Source organism: Benincasa hispida, chromosome 6 (assembly GCF_009727055.1).
Source record: "Benincasa hispida cultivar B227 chromosome 6, ASM972705v1, whole genome shotgun sequence".
NCBI classification, from domain to species: domain Eukaryota; kingdom Viridiplantae; phylum Streptophyta; class Magnoliopsida; order Cucurbitales; family Cucurbitaceae; genus Benincasa; species Benincasa hispida.
The window spans coordinates 18581925-18597619 of record NC_052354.1 but is presented as its reverse complement, the minus strand read 5'-3'; the positions used below and the strand labels follow the sequence as shown (position 1 = coordinate 18597619).

The 15695-nt window shown below is 31.1% G+C and overlaps 1 protein-coding gene across 2 annotated transcripts; it reads right to left on the bottom strand.

Moving 5' to 3' along the window:
- Positions 1 to 8009: 8009 nt before the first annotated feature.
- LOC120079413 (leucine-rich repeat receptor-like protein kinase TDR) lies at positions 8010 to 11287 on the bottom strand. 2 transcript variants are annotated; one of them, XM_039033580.1, is made up of 11 exons: positions 11119 to 11287; positions 10888 to 11035; positions 10687 to 10758; positions 10122 to 10193; positions 9749 to 9820; positions 9512 to 9655; positions 9340 to 9420; positions 9159 to 9230; positions 8996 to 9067; positions 8595 to 8666; positions 8010 to 8516 (listed from the first exon to the last, which is right to left on the bottom strand). In XM_039033580.1, exons 1-11 carry the CDS (start codon positions 11213 to 11215, stop codon positions 8426 to 8428), a joined length of 993 nt encoding a protein of 330 aa, XP_038889508.1. In that variant the 5' UTR covers positions 11216 to 11287; the 3' UTR covers positions 8010 to 8425. The 2 variants fall into 2 exon arrangements, with proteins under 2 accessions (XP_038889508.1, XP_038889509.1); XM_039033581.1 differs by lacking the exon at positions 8010 to 8516 and having other exon boundaries at positions 8595 to 8679.
- Positions 11288 to 15695: the final 4408 nt, after the last annotated feature.

Here is a 15695-nt window from a genome sequence, read left to right as displayed (position 1 = left end):
TAAGTTAATCCTTGTTGAAGAAATCAGTTAAGTTTAGCTAATGCATGCTCAACGGCATCTTCACCTGTGAGAGCAGAAGTGAAGATGTTAATCCACCTCTTGAAAGAAGGTTGGAATAATGCATTAACTAAAGCAAGAAGCATTTCCAGAGATGGAAACAACCTTGCATTCACAATGTTCATCACTGATTCACCATAGACATATGGGAACGTGGCCGATCACTGAGAGGTGTAAGCCAAGGGAAAGCGGAACCTTAGTTGCGTCCACAACAAGATTGACGAACTTGCGATGTCCTTTTTCCCAACCCATTCTCTTTCTGACACATTTCACAAGACTTGCCACCGCATTCCATCAGATATTTACACATCTTCACAGTTAGCCATTTATTTGTTTATTCATTTATTTTGTCACCGCATTTTATTTTATCATCGCATTTTACTTTGTCATCGCATTTTATTTTTCCAATACAATTCATTATTATTTTGTTTTCGGTCGCATATATCACATTAGTATCGCATTGATCATCGCAATCCCCGTGTTCGACCTCAGATCACTCTGAGAAACTTGCGTTGGAATTATACTTGGTTCCAGCGCAAGAAAACTTGTGAAACACGCATACTATATGAACGCATACTACAAATGCATCTAAGCAGCATCACATACATCATTTTAGAACGTAGTATCGCATTTATTATCGAGAAGTGCATACACGTCATTTGATCCATCCATTTTCATTTCTCATTCTTTGCGGCAGCATTACATTACATTGCATTACATTACGTCCGCCGCAATTTCATTCAACAAGGAGACTACATATAATCCCCTAAAGTAAATTTGTTTATGTAAGCAGTAGGGGGGAAGGCTTGGATTGACAGATAAAACTAAAATGCAGAAAAGTAAAGTTCGGAAAGAAAAGTATAGTTTGGTGTGATAGGATGAGTTTAACTTCGCAAATCAAGAGACTGTTGGGTTACTTATGGACTAGTTCATCAATTTATTATAGGAACTGCACTATCTAATTAATAGCCTAATCAACTAATCGGTAGTGTCGGTCAGACTACTTTAATAGAAAATCAACTCGTAACGTGTTCCAGGCCAACGAGGACCCCAAAAAAAATAATATTTTTAACCATTCTCACGAGTTTGTAGGTTAGTAAGAATGGATCATCTCCACAGGGAATCTTAAGATATCTTAGCTAATTAGTGATTGGATGGCCATAATTGGTTGAGAGTTTCGATGCAAAGAATTTAAAATGACTTAAATGTAAAGAGGTAATTGGAACGAAAATTTGATTTGATTAAAGGTCTAGCTTAGAGAAATTTGGATTCCACTCATTTACTTGGATGTCCATCGAATTCTAATTAAGAATTAATTGCTTTCTTAGTGGGGTGTTTTGGGGTGAAACAAAAAGAAAATCCATGAAGGTTTATGCCCAAAGTGGACAATATCATACCATTGTAGAGATAGTTAGAGGGTTGTTGTCCCTATCAAGTGGTATCAGAGTCATGCCCCTAACTTAACCATGTTGGTAGAATCCTCAAGTGCTAAACAAAGATACATAGTGAAGCCTTGTAAGTAGTCATGGTATGATCTGTGGTTTAACTCTATTGGATAGGCAGTGTGCTCGAGAGAAGAGGAGTTAGTCTAGATAAGAGTTAGACAGAGAGAGGACTATTTGAAGGGGGGCTCGATGGTCTTTTGTTCGAGTGGAGGATTGTTAGAAACGCGACCAAAGTACCACATTAGTTAAATAAGGGGAGGAACACTGGTGTATGAGTAAGAAAAATTATCTCATTGGTATGAGGCATTTTTGGGTAAAATCAAAAGTAACGCCATGATGGTTTATGCCCAAAATGGAAAATATTATACCATTGTAAAGATAGGAGAACTTCCAACTCAGAGAAAAGCCACAACCCACAAGAAAGAAATCCACTATGTGAAAATTTGTTACAAGCACACAGAACAATTCTCTCTCCCAATCCCAAATACAAGAGCACTCTCTCAAAACTTTTATACTACTCACACCCTTTTCCCACTCTCAAACTAGTGAATACTTAATGGAAATTTTAACTAGAGTTAGCACACTCGAGGTTAAAGTGTTTCTAACTAGGAAAAATAGAAGGGCATGGACTCCTTTTATAGGCTAAGAGCTCATCCCCATTCTTCAATTTAACCGAGTGGAATTCTTCAATTCCAATAACTTGCCAAAATCCCAACAAAACCAACCTCATTCCTTTGTTATTTCTTTATTTTTCTAAGCAAATGGAGAGAAAACCTTATCTGGAAAAGCTGCTTTTGTTTTGACTTGCCCACACGGATTACATGAATGACATCTAACTACGGACTGAATTTTTGAAAGGTGCCTAAGCTACTCATTTCTCTAGAACGTCTTCGTGTAGTGGAAGCTTCTCGTGTCATAGTCACCCATGACTACTTCCATCCCTAAGAAAGAAGAGTAAACCTCCCTTTATTATTATTATTTTTTTCTTTTCTTTATACTTCTACTTTTCTTATTTTTCCTTCCTTTTTGTATGTTTATTAAATCCATTTTTTCCATACTTTTATATGAGAAATTTTTTTTTGTATTTTAGTTTGGTTAAAGTAACAAATTTAATGAAGGTTGAAAAAAGAAAAATACAAAAACAAAAAGAGATTTTTTAAAAAAATTGGCCAATTTTGTTTGTAAAAAAAAAAAAAAAAAAAAAAAATCCTTTTTTAGCTTTAGCTAACTTTGGCATAATTACAAAATTAAAAATGTTAGCCAAATAAAAAAGAATTACAAACAGGGTAATATTTTGGATTTTACAAACCCATCTTTCTCTAAAAAATCCTAGCCAGCTGTAGGCACCAAAGCCCTGTCTTCCTCACCAATTATCCTCAAAAATCCCAAGGGCGGGAGACATCCACCACAAATATAACCATATCGATTGCAACTGACATGAAAATATGTTTTTTTTCATTCATCATTTATATTCATGAATGATATCCATCCAAAAAAGTGGATTTTCTTCATTTCTACTCTCTCCTCTTTTAATATATTTATTTATTTATTTATTTTTATATATTATTAAAACGGATTAATTAAATTATTTATTATATAAAAATTAAATTTATATTTTATAAAATTATATTAAATGCAAAATTATTGTGTATGAATTTGACTATTATTATTTAATAAATTAATTAATTTAAATATATATATATATATAATTTTTATTTTAGTTTAATAAACTAGTTTATATATGCACACATATACCTATTCTTATTTTTTAATAGACTGTCAAGAATCGAAGCAATAAAACTATCAATTAATTAATTATATTTATAGTTATTTAATGATCATTATGATTAATATAATATGAATTAATTTTTTATAATTATAATTAATTTATCATGGATTAATTAGAATTCATTGGTTGTTTCATTAATTAATACATCATAATTATATAAATTCATCAAATCGATCCCATCAAATTATGTAATCAAATAGCTTTAACTGTAAATTTTTCATTTTACAAATGCTTGTAATTAATAATTTAATTAACATTATTATTTGATTGTTAAATAATTAATTTTCTCAAAACTTTGAATTGAATTTATTGTTTATCAATAAATCTATTAAAATTTTAGAGAGTTTTCATGATTAATTTTACAAATTAAATACCAAAAAAATTATTCTCATAAAATCGTGATAACATTCTCATGCACAACCAAACACAGTCATCATTCATTCCCATCAATCTTATTCTCAGGCTTATTATTCTCAAGAATCCTTAATTTCTTGGCATATATAAAACCTTAAACCAAACTAAAGAGAACAAACTCCAATCCTCTTTTCTCTTCCAAAGAAAAGCCTAAACATTACACTCTCATACAAAATCTGGAAAGAGGGAGGGATCTACACAGAGGGTTCTTCCATATTAAAAAAAATATAATAAAAAAAATCTTCTTATGATTATCATGTTGGGATTTATGCTCTAAAACCTAGTAGTTAATTAGTTATTTAGTTAATTATTTACTATAATATACAAAATTAAAGTATCCATTATGGTAAAAATCCAAGGTTATTACATGTAATCTTGAATAGTATGTAGTTGACATGCATGTGGATCATGTTCAAGTAATAACTTAAAGATCTATATTACATGGATAAGGTTTGATGTCTTATCCTTGGTGGCAATATGGATACGACTCACTTTGTAATTATTACAAACAGTTTGAATCAAATCATTCATGTGGAGACATGTCAGTCGGAGTATTCTACAAAAAGGGTTTGTTTAAGACCAGATTGCAAAATAATTAATCTCTCTTAGTAAATTCGTTAATTGAAAAGAGTAATATTTCACAAGATGATCATATGTAATTCGATATTAATCTTGAGTGAGATATGAATTCCCGTCTATTAGGGCTCGTCCTTTGATTTGTATTGGTAAGAGTGGCCCAAGTTGCCAACTTACCATTTTGGCGACTTGACTGAATAGGCAACTAGGAACATAATTTTACAAGATTGAATTCACTCATTCCCATATAAGGTAAGCAGATGAGTAATTCTCTTAGGTGATGACTCTGAAACTTGAACAAAGAGCTCTACCCTCTCATTGGCTTGAGAGAGACTTAGTTTATGATTGGATAATAAACAAATTGTTCATTAGAGGATTAGTGGTACTTAAGGAGATAGAGGTAATTATAGGGATAAAACGGACTTTTGACTCAGCTGTATTTTCAAACAAATCGTAAAAGATCGACTTGCTTATAATGGTTATATCCATGGACGCAATTTGTCCTACAATGCATAAGAGTGCAATTATATATCTATAATGGTTTACCCTATAGTTAATGAATGAAAGTTAATTAATTAAAAAGTTTAATTACTTAATCATGGAACATTGGAGCAAATAATATGTAGTTCCGTAAGGTCTTCTTGCAAGCTCACTGCGGACTAACAAGGATCAAATGTATTGAAAACAAAAACTAAACGTTCAAATTTATGAAGGAAATTATATTAATTGTATTAGATATAATTAATAAAACCATGATGTATTAAGATACAATATTATAAAGTTTATTTGAATAAGATTCAAATTAAAACTATATAATATGGAGAATCAATTCATTTGAATATAATTAAGATGATTAATTATTTAATTTGAATGAGATTCAAACTAAAAAGATAATGGGAGAATTAACATCTTTGAATATAATTCAAATATTTAGTTATTTTATTATGAGATATTAAAATGGATCATTATAATGATAACTTTAGTATGAGATATTAAAATAGATAATTAAAATTATATAGATTTATCCTAATGAGATTAGGTTTAATCTAATTGAATCCTATATAAATGGTCTTAGGGAGACCTCATGGACTACACATCTCTAAAGTATTTTGCAAAGAATTCTCAAAATAAGCTCTCCAAAAAAACTTAGTGAAAAGTTCTCTAACTCTCTCTCCCTAATTCCTTCACATCTTTCAAATGAGACTCCCACAAGTCAAATATGTATTAGAGTCATAGCAAGGAAGATCTCGTAGAGGAGAAGATTATTTGGAGGAGCATCCTGCTGCAACCACGTGTCTACAAATATATGTTTCTCTTATGCTTAATTGTTTTATTGTTTTGGTATGATTTTAATTCTAATAAGAAACTAAAACACGTATTTCCATTGCTTATGCTGCAACATCGAAGCGTTTGATCCCTTCATATAAAAAACAGAGAACTACGAAACCTTAATTGGAGGTAGCATTTGGTAGGACTTTATTTCAAGGACCCACACCTCATTCAATAAAGGGTTTGGTGTTCTTGGTTTCTTCTCTCTCAAGTATCCGGAAGGGAGAAAGAAAAAAAAAAGTATTTAGGGGTGTACATGGGTGGAGCTGGGGTGGGTTGGAGGGGGGTTTTCAACCAATCTAAAAATTCGGGTTGGTTGGGTTGGTTATATGAAAAACCCAAACAAGGTCTTCAACCCAACATAGTCCAACTCGAATTTTAAGAATTGGGTTAGGTTGGGTTGTCGGGTTATTATTATTATTGTTTTATTAACTTAAAATACTTAAATTTATCTATAAACATGATTAATAACTAAAATCTCATAAAATTCAAATGTTTAATGCTAAATATTCATGATATTTATAAAAAGCTTTAAACAAAGAAAAATATCATAACAATCCTAAATTTTAATATGTATGTAACTTGGGTTGAGTTGAGTCGACTCGAAAAAAATTATTCAACTCGAAATCTAACCGAACCTAACTAAAATAGAAAAAATTCAACCAATAAACCCAAGAACAAAATTAACTCAACCCAACATTTACTGTTTAGGCATAATAGTCCGGATTGTCAGGTCATTTGAACACCTCTGGAAGTATTAAAGATTTATTCTTTTGATGGGAATTTGGTAGTCTTAATTCTTTGAAAATGATAATGTTGATGGATATTTTTGGGAAAAAATAATAAAAACAAAGAAGTTCAATTACATTTTTTGAAAAATTAATAGACAAACATTTTATATTTATTAATAAGTTAAAAATCTTATGATTTATATTATATTCACATTAATGACATTCTATAATTGAATAGACATCCAAAAGTGAATAACTAAATATTTTGATTCGGTTTTCAATACATGTTTGAGAGTAATTTTAAATTCATAAAAAATTATGTTTTTTTTTCATTTTTTCAATTACTCTAAAATATATTTTTAATCACTCAAAATTAATTTAATATTAAAATTTACAATGTTAAATACAATTTTTATACTATTCAATTTAGTTTTAAAAAATTAAAAATATGTTTCGTAGTGATTTTAAAAATGACATAAAATGACTCCCAACAATATTCTCAATATTGCCTAAAATTGAACTATGCAGTCCTATCTTTCTTTCTTTTTTCTTTTTCTTTTTTTTTTTTTTGAAAAAATGCACACTCCTATCTTAGTGTTGGCAAACAAAATCAAAAAAGAAAATAAGGGTTTGTTTGAGAAGGAATTTGAAAATATAAATTTGATTCAATGAAAACAATGTTGTATTTCATATTTTTAATATATATATTTGATAACAAATTCGAAAACTAAATTCTAACTTAAATAATTTTATAAATGTGTCTTGATGCTACATATTTAAAAATCATAAAATTAATTTTACCTACTAATATTCAATTGCCAATAGACTATCATTAATTAATTTATGAATACGATTTAGGTTAACCAATTTATATAATTATTAGTTTGTGATAATACATAATGTATAGAACATTACAACTATATTTGATAACCATTTTGTTTTTTATTTTTGTTTTTAAAATTTAAACCTTTGCACTCTTCTTCCACCACCATATTTCTTCCTTTGTTATCTACTTTTCACCAATGAAATTTTTTAGAACTAAAAATAATATTTTTTAAATTTGACCAAGAATTCAACTCCTATGCTTGTACAAAATGCAAATTATTGTAAAAAAAATATAGATGAAATAGGCTTAATTTTTAAAAACAAAAACAAACCACCAAATGATTACCAATCGAAACCTATATAATACATATTATACTTTTTAAAAGGTAAATTAAATTTATAACATGACATATTGTATATCTAAATGTTTTTATTTTTATTTAACACAATTCTACATTTTAAAATTTAAAATTTAAAATTAAAAAACTAGATTACAATGAACACATAAAAATATTTTTTTCAAAATTTGCATTATTTAGATCACAGAATCCAATGATAGTTTTAAAAAATAGAATCGGATGTCTACCAAAAACATTTTTTTTGTATTCAATGAGTCTAAAAAGATAAAACAAAATATGAATTTCCCTAATTCTCTAGTCATTAGTCATTAGTCATTAACCAATTCATTCACATTTTAAATGGCCTACGTTAAGAGTTAAAAAATTAAATTGCGTCAAAGTATGACCACGCCTTACAACAACGGTATATTTGGCATCCAAAACATATAATATAACAACGTGAAGTTTACCATCCATGTCTGAACAAATAGAGAAGACTGCACCAAACAGAAGCCGATATATTCACTCGACATTCTATTACTACGAAGAACATGGTTTATACTAAGTTAATTCTAGCAACCCAATCATGCTTCTATATACATAGTTCGTATATAAAGTTTATAAGGACAACATCCAGAGACGAACCTTTGACAATTTGGATGTACGTGTAAACGTAAACAAGATTTCTACATCCTTTGGAGACATCGGACGAAGACAAAGACAGAAAGATTAGCATGGCCCTCGTGCAAGAATGACATGTAAACAAGATTTCTACGTCCCCATAGAAACATTTGATAAAGACAAAGGTAGAGAAGATTAGCATGGTCCCTATACAATAATGACACGTAAACAGGATCTCGATCATGCTCTGACAATCAAATCCAGTGAAAGCAGTACTACGGTCCCTATTCAACTTACTAATTAAACAAGGAATTCAGCATCAGAAACTTCAAGAACCTTGTGGAAACCTATCGGCTTGACGCCTTGCCGAAATGCATTTCCTTCAATGTACCTGTGAACAACATGGCCTTGGAGAAAAATAACTACAGAACGATAATCGATGTACAGTTTGAATTTAGAATTCACTCACATTTCTTTTAAGATTGGGTGTTTATAGAAGGCATCGGGGATTCTTCCACTAAATTGGTTGTGATCCAAGTACCTAAAATTAAAACCTTCACAGTAGGTAAGAAAGGAAAATCTGAAGAAAACGAACCACTAATGATCATACAAAGAAGATACCTGCGACTGTAAAATGAAAAGTAAGACACCAAGTTTTTTTTTTAAAAAAAAAAGATTAAATAAACATAATTGATTTATATCACAATAAATGACGATCATGGAAATGATAATAACAGAAGAGTCACATGTACTTTATAGGATACTTGTTAGAAAGGGAAATATTGCACTCCGTAACTTCTTTACAGTTACAAGCTGACAAATGCCAGGTTCAACCAAATAAAACTGAAGAAGGATCAAGAAAAGGCTTACAGATAAGTCAACTTAGGTATATGAGCAACCCCAGGTGGTATTATCCCAGACATCTTGTTGTAGGAGAGGTACCTAAACCCAATAAAACAAATGTTTAGATAAAATAGATGAAATATACTTGAGAAAAAAAAAAAAAGCGCTCATTTTTTCATCAACAAATTACAGAATTTCCAAGTTAGTCAGGTTTGCAAGCTGTGATGGAACTCCTCCCGTAAAATAATTATTGTTAATGTACCTACAATAGAAATAGAAATAAACTAGTTTAGAAAAGTGTTTAAAAATATTGACAATAACACAAGAATTGACAATCGTCAATGACACATCATATGATTCAATTAACTTACAGGTTGCGGAGTGATGGAAAACAGCCCTCAAGGCGAATCAGTTCCCTTATGGTTCCTACTAAATGATTGTTACCAAGATCCCTTTACAAAATCCAAATGACATGTCAAACATTAGAAAGTGATACATTACGTTCCGTGAGGGGAAAAAAAGGTCCAAATAACAGAAGTTTACAGGTGACGAAGATTGGGTAGGGTGCCCAGTTCATGAGGAATTCTCCCTGAAAGGCGATTTTCATTTAAATGGAGATAGCGGAGCTCTCGAAGATTTACAAGTTCTTTGGGGATTTCTCCTTTGAAATTATTGAAACCCAAATATCTGCATAAGCTCAAAATTGCAACAGAAGTGAGTAGATTTATAACACATGAAATTGGTAAAAAAAAATTTATACCAGAAACTAAAATTACTTACAAATGAGTTAGGCTCTTTAGTGCACCAATCTCAGGAGGGATGACATCTTGAAGTTTATTCCACCTTAAATTACTGAAAACGGAATGATGCAAAACTATAAATAAACTAGACAACAAATGATCAGCAAAAGAACCAAACTTCTGAACCATGATCCTCATGACATGTACGTAGTTGCTTGCCATTGACATTGAGTTTAGCAAGCCATTTTTTCTTTCTTGAAAAAGGGAAACCATATTGAAATTGTTTTTCCCCCCTTCTCCTTTTTTATTTCCTTAAATAATATAACATCCATAGAAAAATTGGACTTTGAACTCTTTTGAAATAAAGAAACAGGAACCAGAAAAATCACAGGAAAAAGGTACAAGGGATGTACAGTATTTTGAGACGTCTTAACCGTCCAATTTGAGGAGGAATTGGTCCGGTCAACTTGTTATTATGAAGATCCCTGTCATAAGAACAAACACAGGCATACAAATCATGAGCATCTCGAAGAGATAGGACTTTATTCTCCCCTTAACCACCTTTCATTTAAATTATAAGGAAAATTAATAACAGAATCAACCTTAGATGTGATTTGAGGCAAAGGATATTTAAATAACAGCAATAATAAATAATAACAGTCTACTGAATCACTGACTGTGATGGATGAAAATGCAACGGTTGGCTACCAGCAAAACTACTTTGTACATGGAATAACATTTCTGTTTAAAAAACTATAATCTTTTTCTTCTTCTTTTTATTATTTTTTTTTTTTAGTTTAACTGGGTGGGGATCAAACCTTCGATCTACGTTGAGCTAAACTCACTTTGCAGAAAACTATAATCATTTACTAACATCTTTCTCCGGAAACGGATTTAGACAACAATGGCGAAAGTATCAATCTATCTCCTCATCCATTATTTCAATAGGATGAAGATGAAAGAAAGAAGAAATCTTACAGCCTAGTAAGGTCCAAGAGATTGGTAACCGCGACAGGAAAAGGTCCAAGGATGGAAACCGCATAGACTTCTCTGCAAAGAAATGATCACAAACAAAAATGAAATTAGTTCTGAAACAAAACTTCTGAACATTTAAGTAGGGTGAAGTTATTAAAACAGCAAAAATTACAAGGAAGAATAAAAAAGAAAATGGGAGGTTACAATTCAGTGACGACTCTGTAATCTCCTTGAGTGGAACAGGTAACGCCGGACCAAGGTGGAAGGTGAGCGCCACCACAGGGATCATCTCCGACCCAGGAATACACCACTCTCCAGCCGAGAGATGCTTTGATTTCAGTCAAAGCTTTCACTGCACGAAAACAAAAACCCTAGTGTAAAACTCAACGGAATTTAGCTTGATAAAGGATGGGAAAGAAGGAGAAGAAAAGGTACCATCGCGCTTCAATGTTTTGCAGAGAACGGATTGTTGAGGAAGAGCGAAAAGGAAGAAGATGAGGGAGAACAGTATCAGTGGAAATTGGTGCTGCATTTTAATTCCTATTCTCCCCCTGCCATTGCCCTTCTCCAGTGTTCTTGTCAATTTTATCAAGTGAAAGGTTTGCAGTGGAGTTGGTATTTTTATTTATTTATTTTTAAGATTTTGTCTTTTGGGCAAATTGCATTTTTGGTATGTGTTTAATTTTATTATATGGTTGTTCAAATTTCAAAATTTTTTATTCAAGTTTAGATTTTTTTTTTTTGTTACAAAGTTTAGAAATTTTATACTATATACAAAACCAGCAAAATGGGAAGAAATTTAAGGGACTGTTTGGTTGGAGGGAAAAGAGGATGAGAATGAGCTTACAAAGCCCATGTTTGATTGGTGGGTTTTGTTTATTTAGGAAAAGCATTTCCTAGCCTAGGCATCTTTTAGCCATACAAGTGAAGGAATTACATAGTCATTGAAAAGTGTGTATTTTCACTTCTCTTCCCCTCCCTACCACCATTTTCCACCGCCATTTTCCTTACTCCCAGTTATCTTTAATTCTCACACATACTATTTCCGGACATTGTTTTCTCATGTACAACCAAACATAGTCATCTTTGATTCCCAGGCATTCTTAATTTCTAGGCATTGAAAAAGTCTCAATCTTAACGGCCCCTAAAGTGTGTTTGGCTATGGATTTAGAATTGGGAAATTGCATTAGGTTAGCTTATTTCAATTATATCTTAGCATCCATGTCTCACTTTTTTATGTATTGCAGATATGGTAAAATATATAAAAATAATCAGCTGGCTAAAACCAAGAAGATTTAATTTTTTTTATTCCAAAACTACCCTCCTAATATATATTCCAAATCTGAGGACTGACGTGATTCTCTCCCCTTTTTCGCTTCTTCTTCAGCTTCACCTTTAGCAACACCAAGCTCCAAAATCACGTCAAATATTTCAATTGCTTCTCGATTTTTCTGTTTATAATTGATTTCGATTAAGAATCTTGAATTGATCAGCGGGAGATTTCGATTTCACTTTGCTAGCTGTAGATTTTTGTAGCCGATTGGTGGAAGGTTCTCGTTCAAACTTTTGGTTGAAGTTTGTCTTTGCATTCTCTCATTCTTATAGGTTTGTTTTTGAAATCTGTTGTTTTTTTATTTTGATTTTGTCAGCTGGAGATTTATGATGCAAATGTGTGGATTCTTTTACTCTTCTCTTCTTTTTTATATTTCGTTTTTTAGGTTTCAGTGTGTTTCAGGTGACGACAACGTTTCATAAATTTTTTAGGTATATCTCAAATGGATAGAAGTTGAAATTGAATTTTATAGGAACGTATAAAATTGATTGGTGTTAAAGATTTTGATCGTTTTCTAAAATTAAGCCCGATATTACAGGTCCAAAAGGAGATTTAAACTAATAATTATTCATTTTCTTTGAAATCACACACATGATAGGACAGAACGAAAGTCGAGATTACTTGTTTCTCACTTGATTAGAGAAATTTTTTTATTTCCGCACTCTTTTTTTTTTTTTTTTTTTTTTTTTTTTTTTTTTTGTTCTGATTCAGTGTGAAATCGTGATGGTGCAACCGAACAGTGATGAAGAAGATTTTTTAAACTTTTCTAAATTGTTTACCTCAGCTAAAGATTTTTTTTTCTTGAAGTTTGTGTTTTATTTGTTACTAGTTTCACGTTTGTGTTCTCTTTTTTTCTTGAAGATTTTTATTTGATTGGTATTTTATTATCATGTGATGACTATTTTTTTTGTATTATTTACCTATATATCAATGTAAGTTATATCAATGAGTTTGTTATCTGATTTTTATTTGATTTGCATGTGATTACTTTTTGATTACCATTTTGAGTTATATCTTACTATTTTCTTTTTATATTTTTGTAGCATTTTATAGTTATGGTTAAACTTCCAATAGTCATTATCCATAATGGTCACTGGGATAATCGACGATGCTATGTGGTTGAGGAAGCGATACTTTTTTAGTTTTTTGTTAACTTCATACGGAATGAACTTCAACTTCATTCATCTATTGAACTTTCAGTTTTATTGAACTTAGGTAGTACTGGGGTTCAACATGTTGTTAAGATTCTTGAAGATAAAGATGTATGTTCGTTTTTGTCTTTGGTTGAGACTTTAGTTGCTCATGTTGTGAATATGCTTTTATAGGTTTCAGATGCTACTCCTTCTACTATTATTAAGGCTGATTTTGAAGGTGGATTAGAAGTTTCTAGAGATGTTCATATTAACAATTTGTCTTCTGCATCGTCTTTGAAGAAGAATGACTTGCTGTGAAGCACAGATACTTCATGTGAGGTAAAGAATCTGTATCAGACACATATCAGATACGTATCTAACACATGATTTGACGTATCTATTTCTACATGTACTTTTTTTAAAGAAAAATGACAAGCAACTCATCTAATATTTCTCAATCTAAAACTAACCAACCTATTTAAAAAGCTCACTACTCGAGTCCTTAAAAGGAAAAAAATAAATAAAAGACCAAACCCTAGAATTATCTAATCTTCATCTTCACATTTGAGTCCCCATAAAGTCCACCAAAATATAAACCATTTGGATATCTTCAATAATTCAATGAAGAAGTTCTTCGTTTATCTTCATACTTCTCCCTCTAATCTTCTTCTTCTTCTTTGTAATATGAGTCACTTTTTTATTGCATTTTATTAACTATTGCACTTCAACATCTTAGATGTTGCTTTTTTTGTATTGTATTTCAGTGTTTGTATTCTATTTTGTGCTATTGTTATTAACTTGTATGTTAAATTTATCTATATCCTAGATTTTTTTAAGAAAAAGAAAATGTATCGTCAATGTATCAGTATCCTCGTTTTTTTAGAAATATATATATATAAAAAAATGACGTATCTTTAGACGTATCCGTGTCTTAGTTTTTTAGAAATCGACGAATCGTCGTATCCGATCGTATCTGTATCATATAACCGCATCTATGTTTGTGCTTCATAGATGACTTGTTTACTGGTAAGACAATTTTATTAAAGTTGTTTTAACTCATAGCTGTAAAGAATAATTTTGAGTTTAGAACTTTTAGGTCAAATTTTGAGTTGGAATGTATTCAAGATGGTTGCCAATGGTTTGTTAGAGCATCATGTTATAAAAGTAGTGAATTTTGGATGATTTGAAAGTATATTAATAAACATAATTGCACTTTGATGATTCATTCTTCTCACTGACAGGCATCTTCATAGTTTATTAGTCATTGTATGATTGAAAATTTTAGAGATACCTATGATCATTTAACACCAAAAGATATTTTACATCATATACGAATGAATTATGGGGTTGTTGTTAGTTATTATAAAGCTACTGATATCCAATAAGTAGGATATCATTTACGTATAATACTAAGAAAGCTACTAAATTGTTGATGATTTTCTTGTATACACAAGGTTCATCAACATTTTGATCAAAGCCATAAGATTTGATCACATTATTAAACATTATTTTTTAAGATCGAGAAGCTTGTTTTAGTCCATAAATAGATCAATTGAGCTTGCAAACCTTTTGCTCTTGACCTTGGATTATGAATCGCTCTGGTTGTTGCATAAAAATGGTCTCCTCAAGATAGAAAGGCAATCTTGACATCCATATGTCAATCTCATAGCCATAATATACAATAATAGATAGAAGTATCTGGATAGACTTTAACATGGCAACTAGTGAGAACGTCTCCTCATAGTCAACTCCATCAACTCACTATAACCCTTTGCCAATAATCTAGCAAAGATTTGCACCTTTTTGGGATTAGCCTCAAGCACATGTGCTAGGCAACCCCAGATTCTGAAATGGTGTAAACTACATTTACAGCCATTCCATAATTCCAAAGGTGTTTCAGAAATGGTGTATAAGTTCTAAGGGTTCTTTGGCTCTATTACCTTTTCCAGTAAAAGGCCTCTTAGTCATTTTGCCTTCAAAGCATGATTCACATACTGATAGAGAATTTTTTTCTAACTCACTTAGAAGTCTATTCTTAACCAACCTCTCAATCCTATTGATATTTATGTAACCTAACCTTAGGTGCCAGAGTTGGGAATTTTCTGTAGAAGAAACTTTTTATCTTTTAGTTTGAGTTACCGCAGGTATAAACAATTTAATATTAAGGAGGGTCTTTGATACTAACGGCCTTAACATATAAAGGTTACTCTCTAACTTTGCAGAACAAATCTCAACACCATTTTTTTAAATAAACGGTTTATTCACATTACAACTCGAAGTGTACGATTGTTCTAATAAGTATTTTATGAAAATTAAGTTCCTTTTTAATTCAGGAACTCTATAAACATTTTCTAATAATATATAAGATTTCTGTAAACAAATTCAGAGTCCTCTTACTGCCACAACTGAGACAACATGCCTAGTTCCAACCCGCATCGTCGTCTCACTAGTCTTCTGCTGTCGTCAGGAATTAATTCCCTGAAATGAAGAACAAACATGGTTCATGGTGCTTAAATCAATTATCCAAGCAGAATCATCATTCTCCA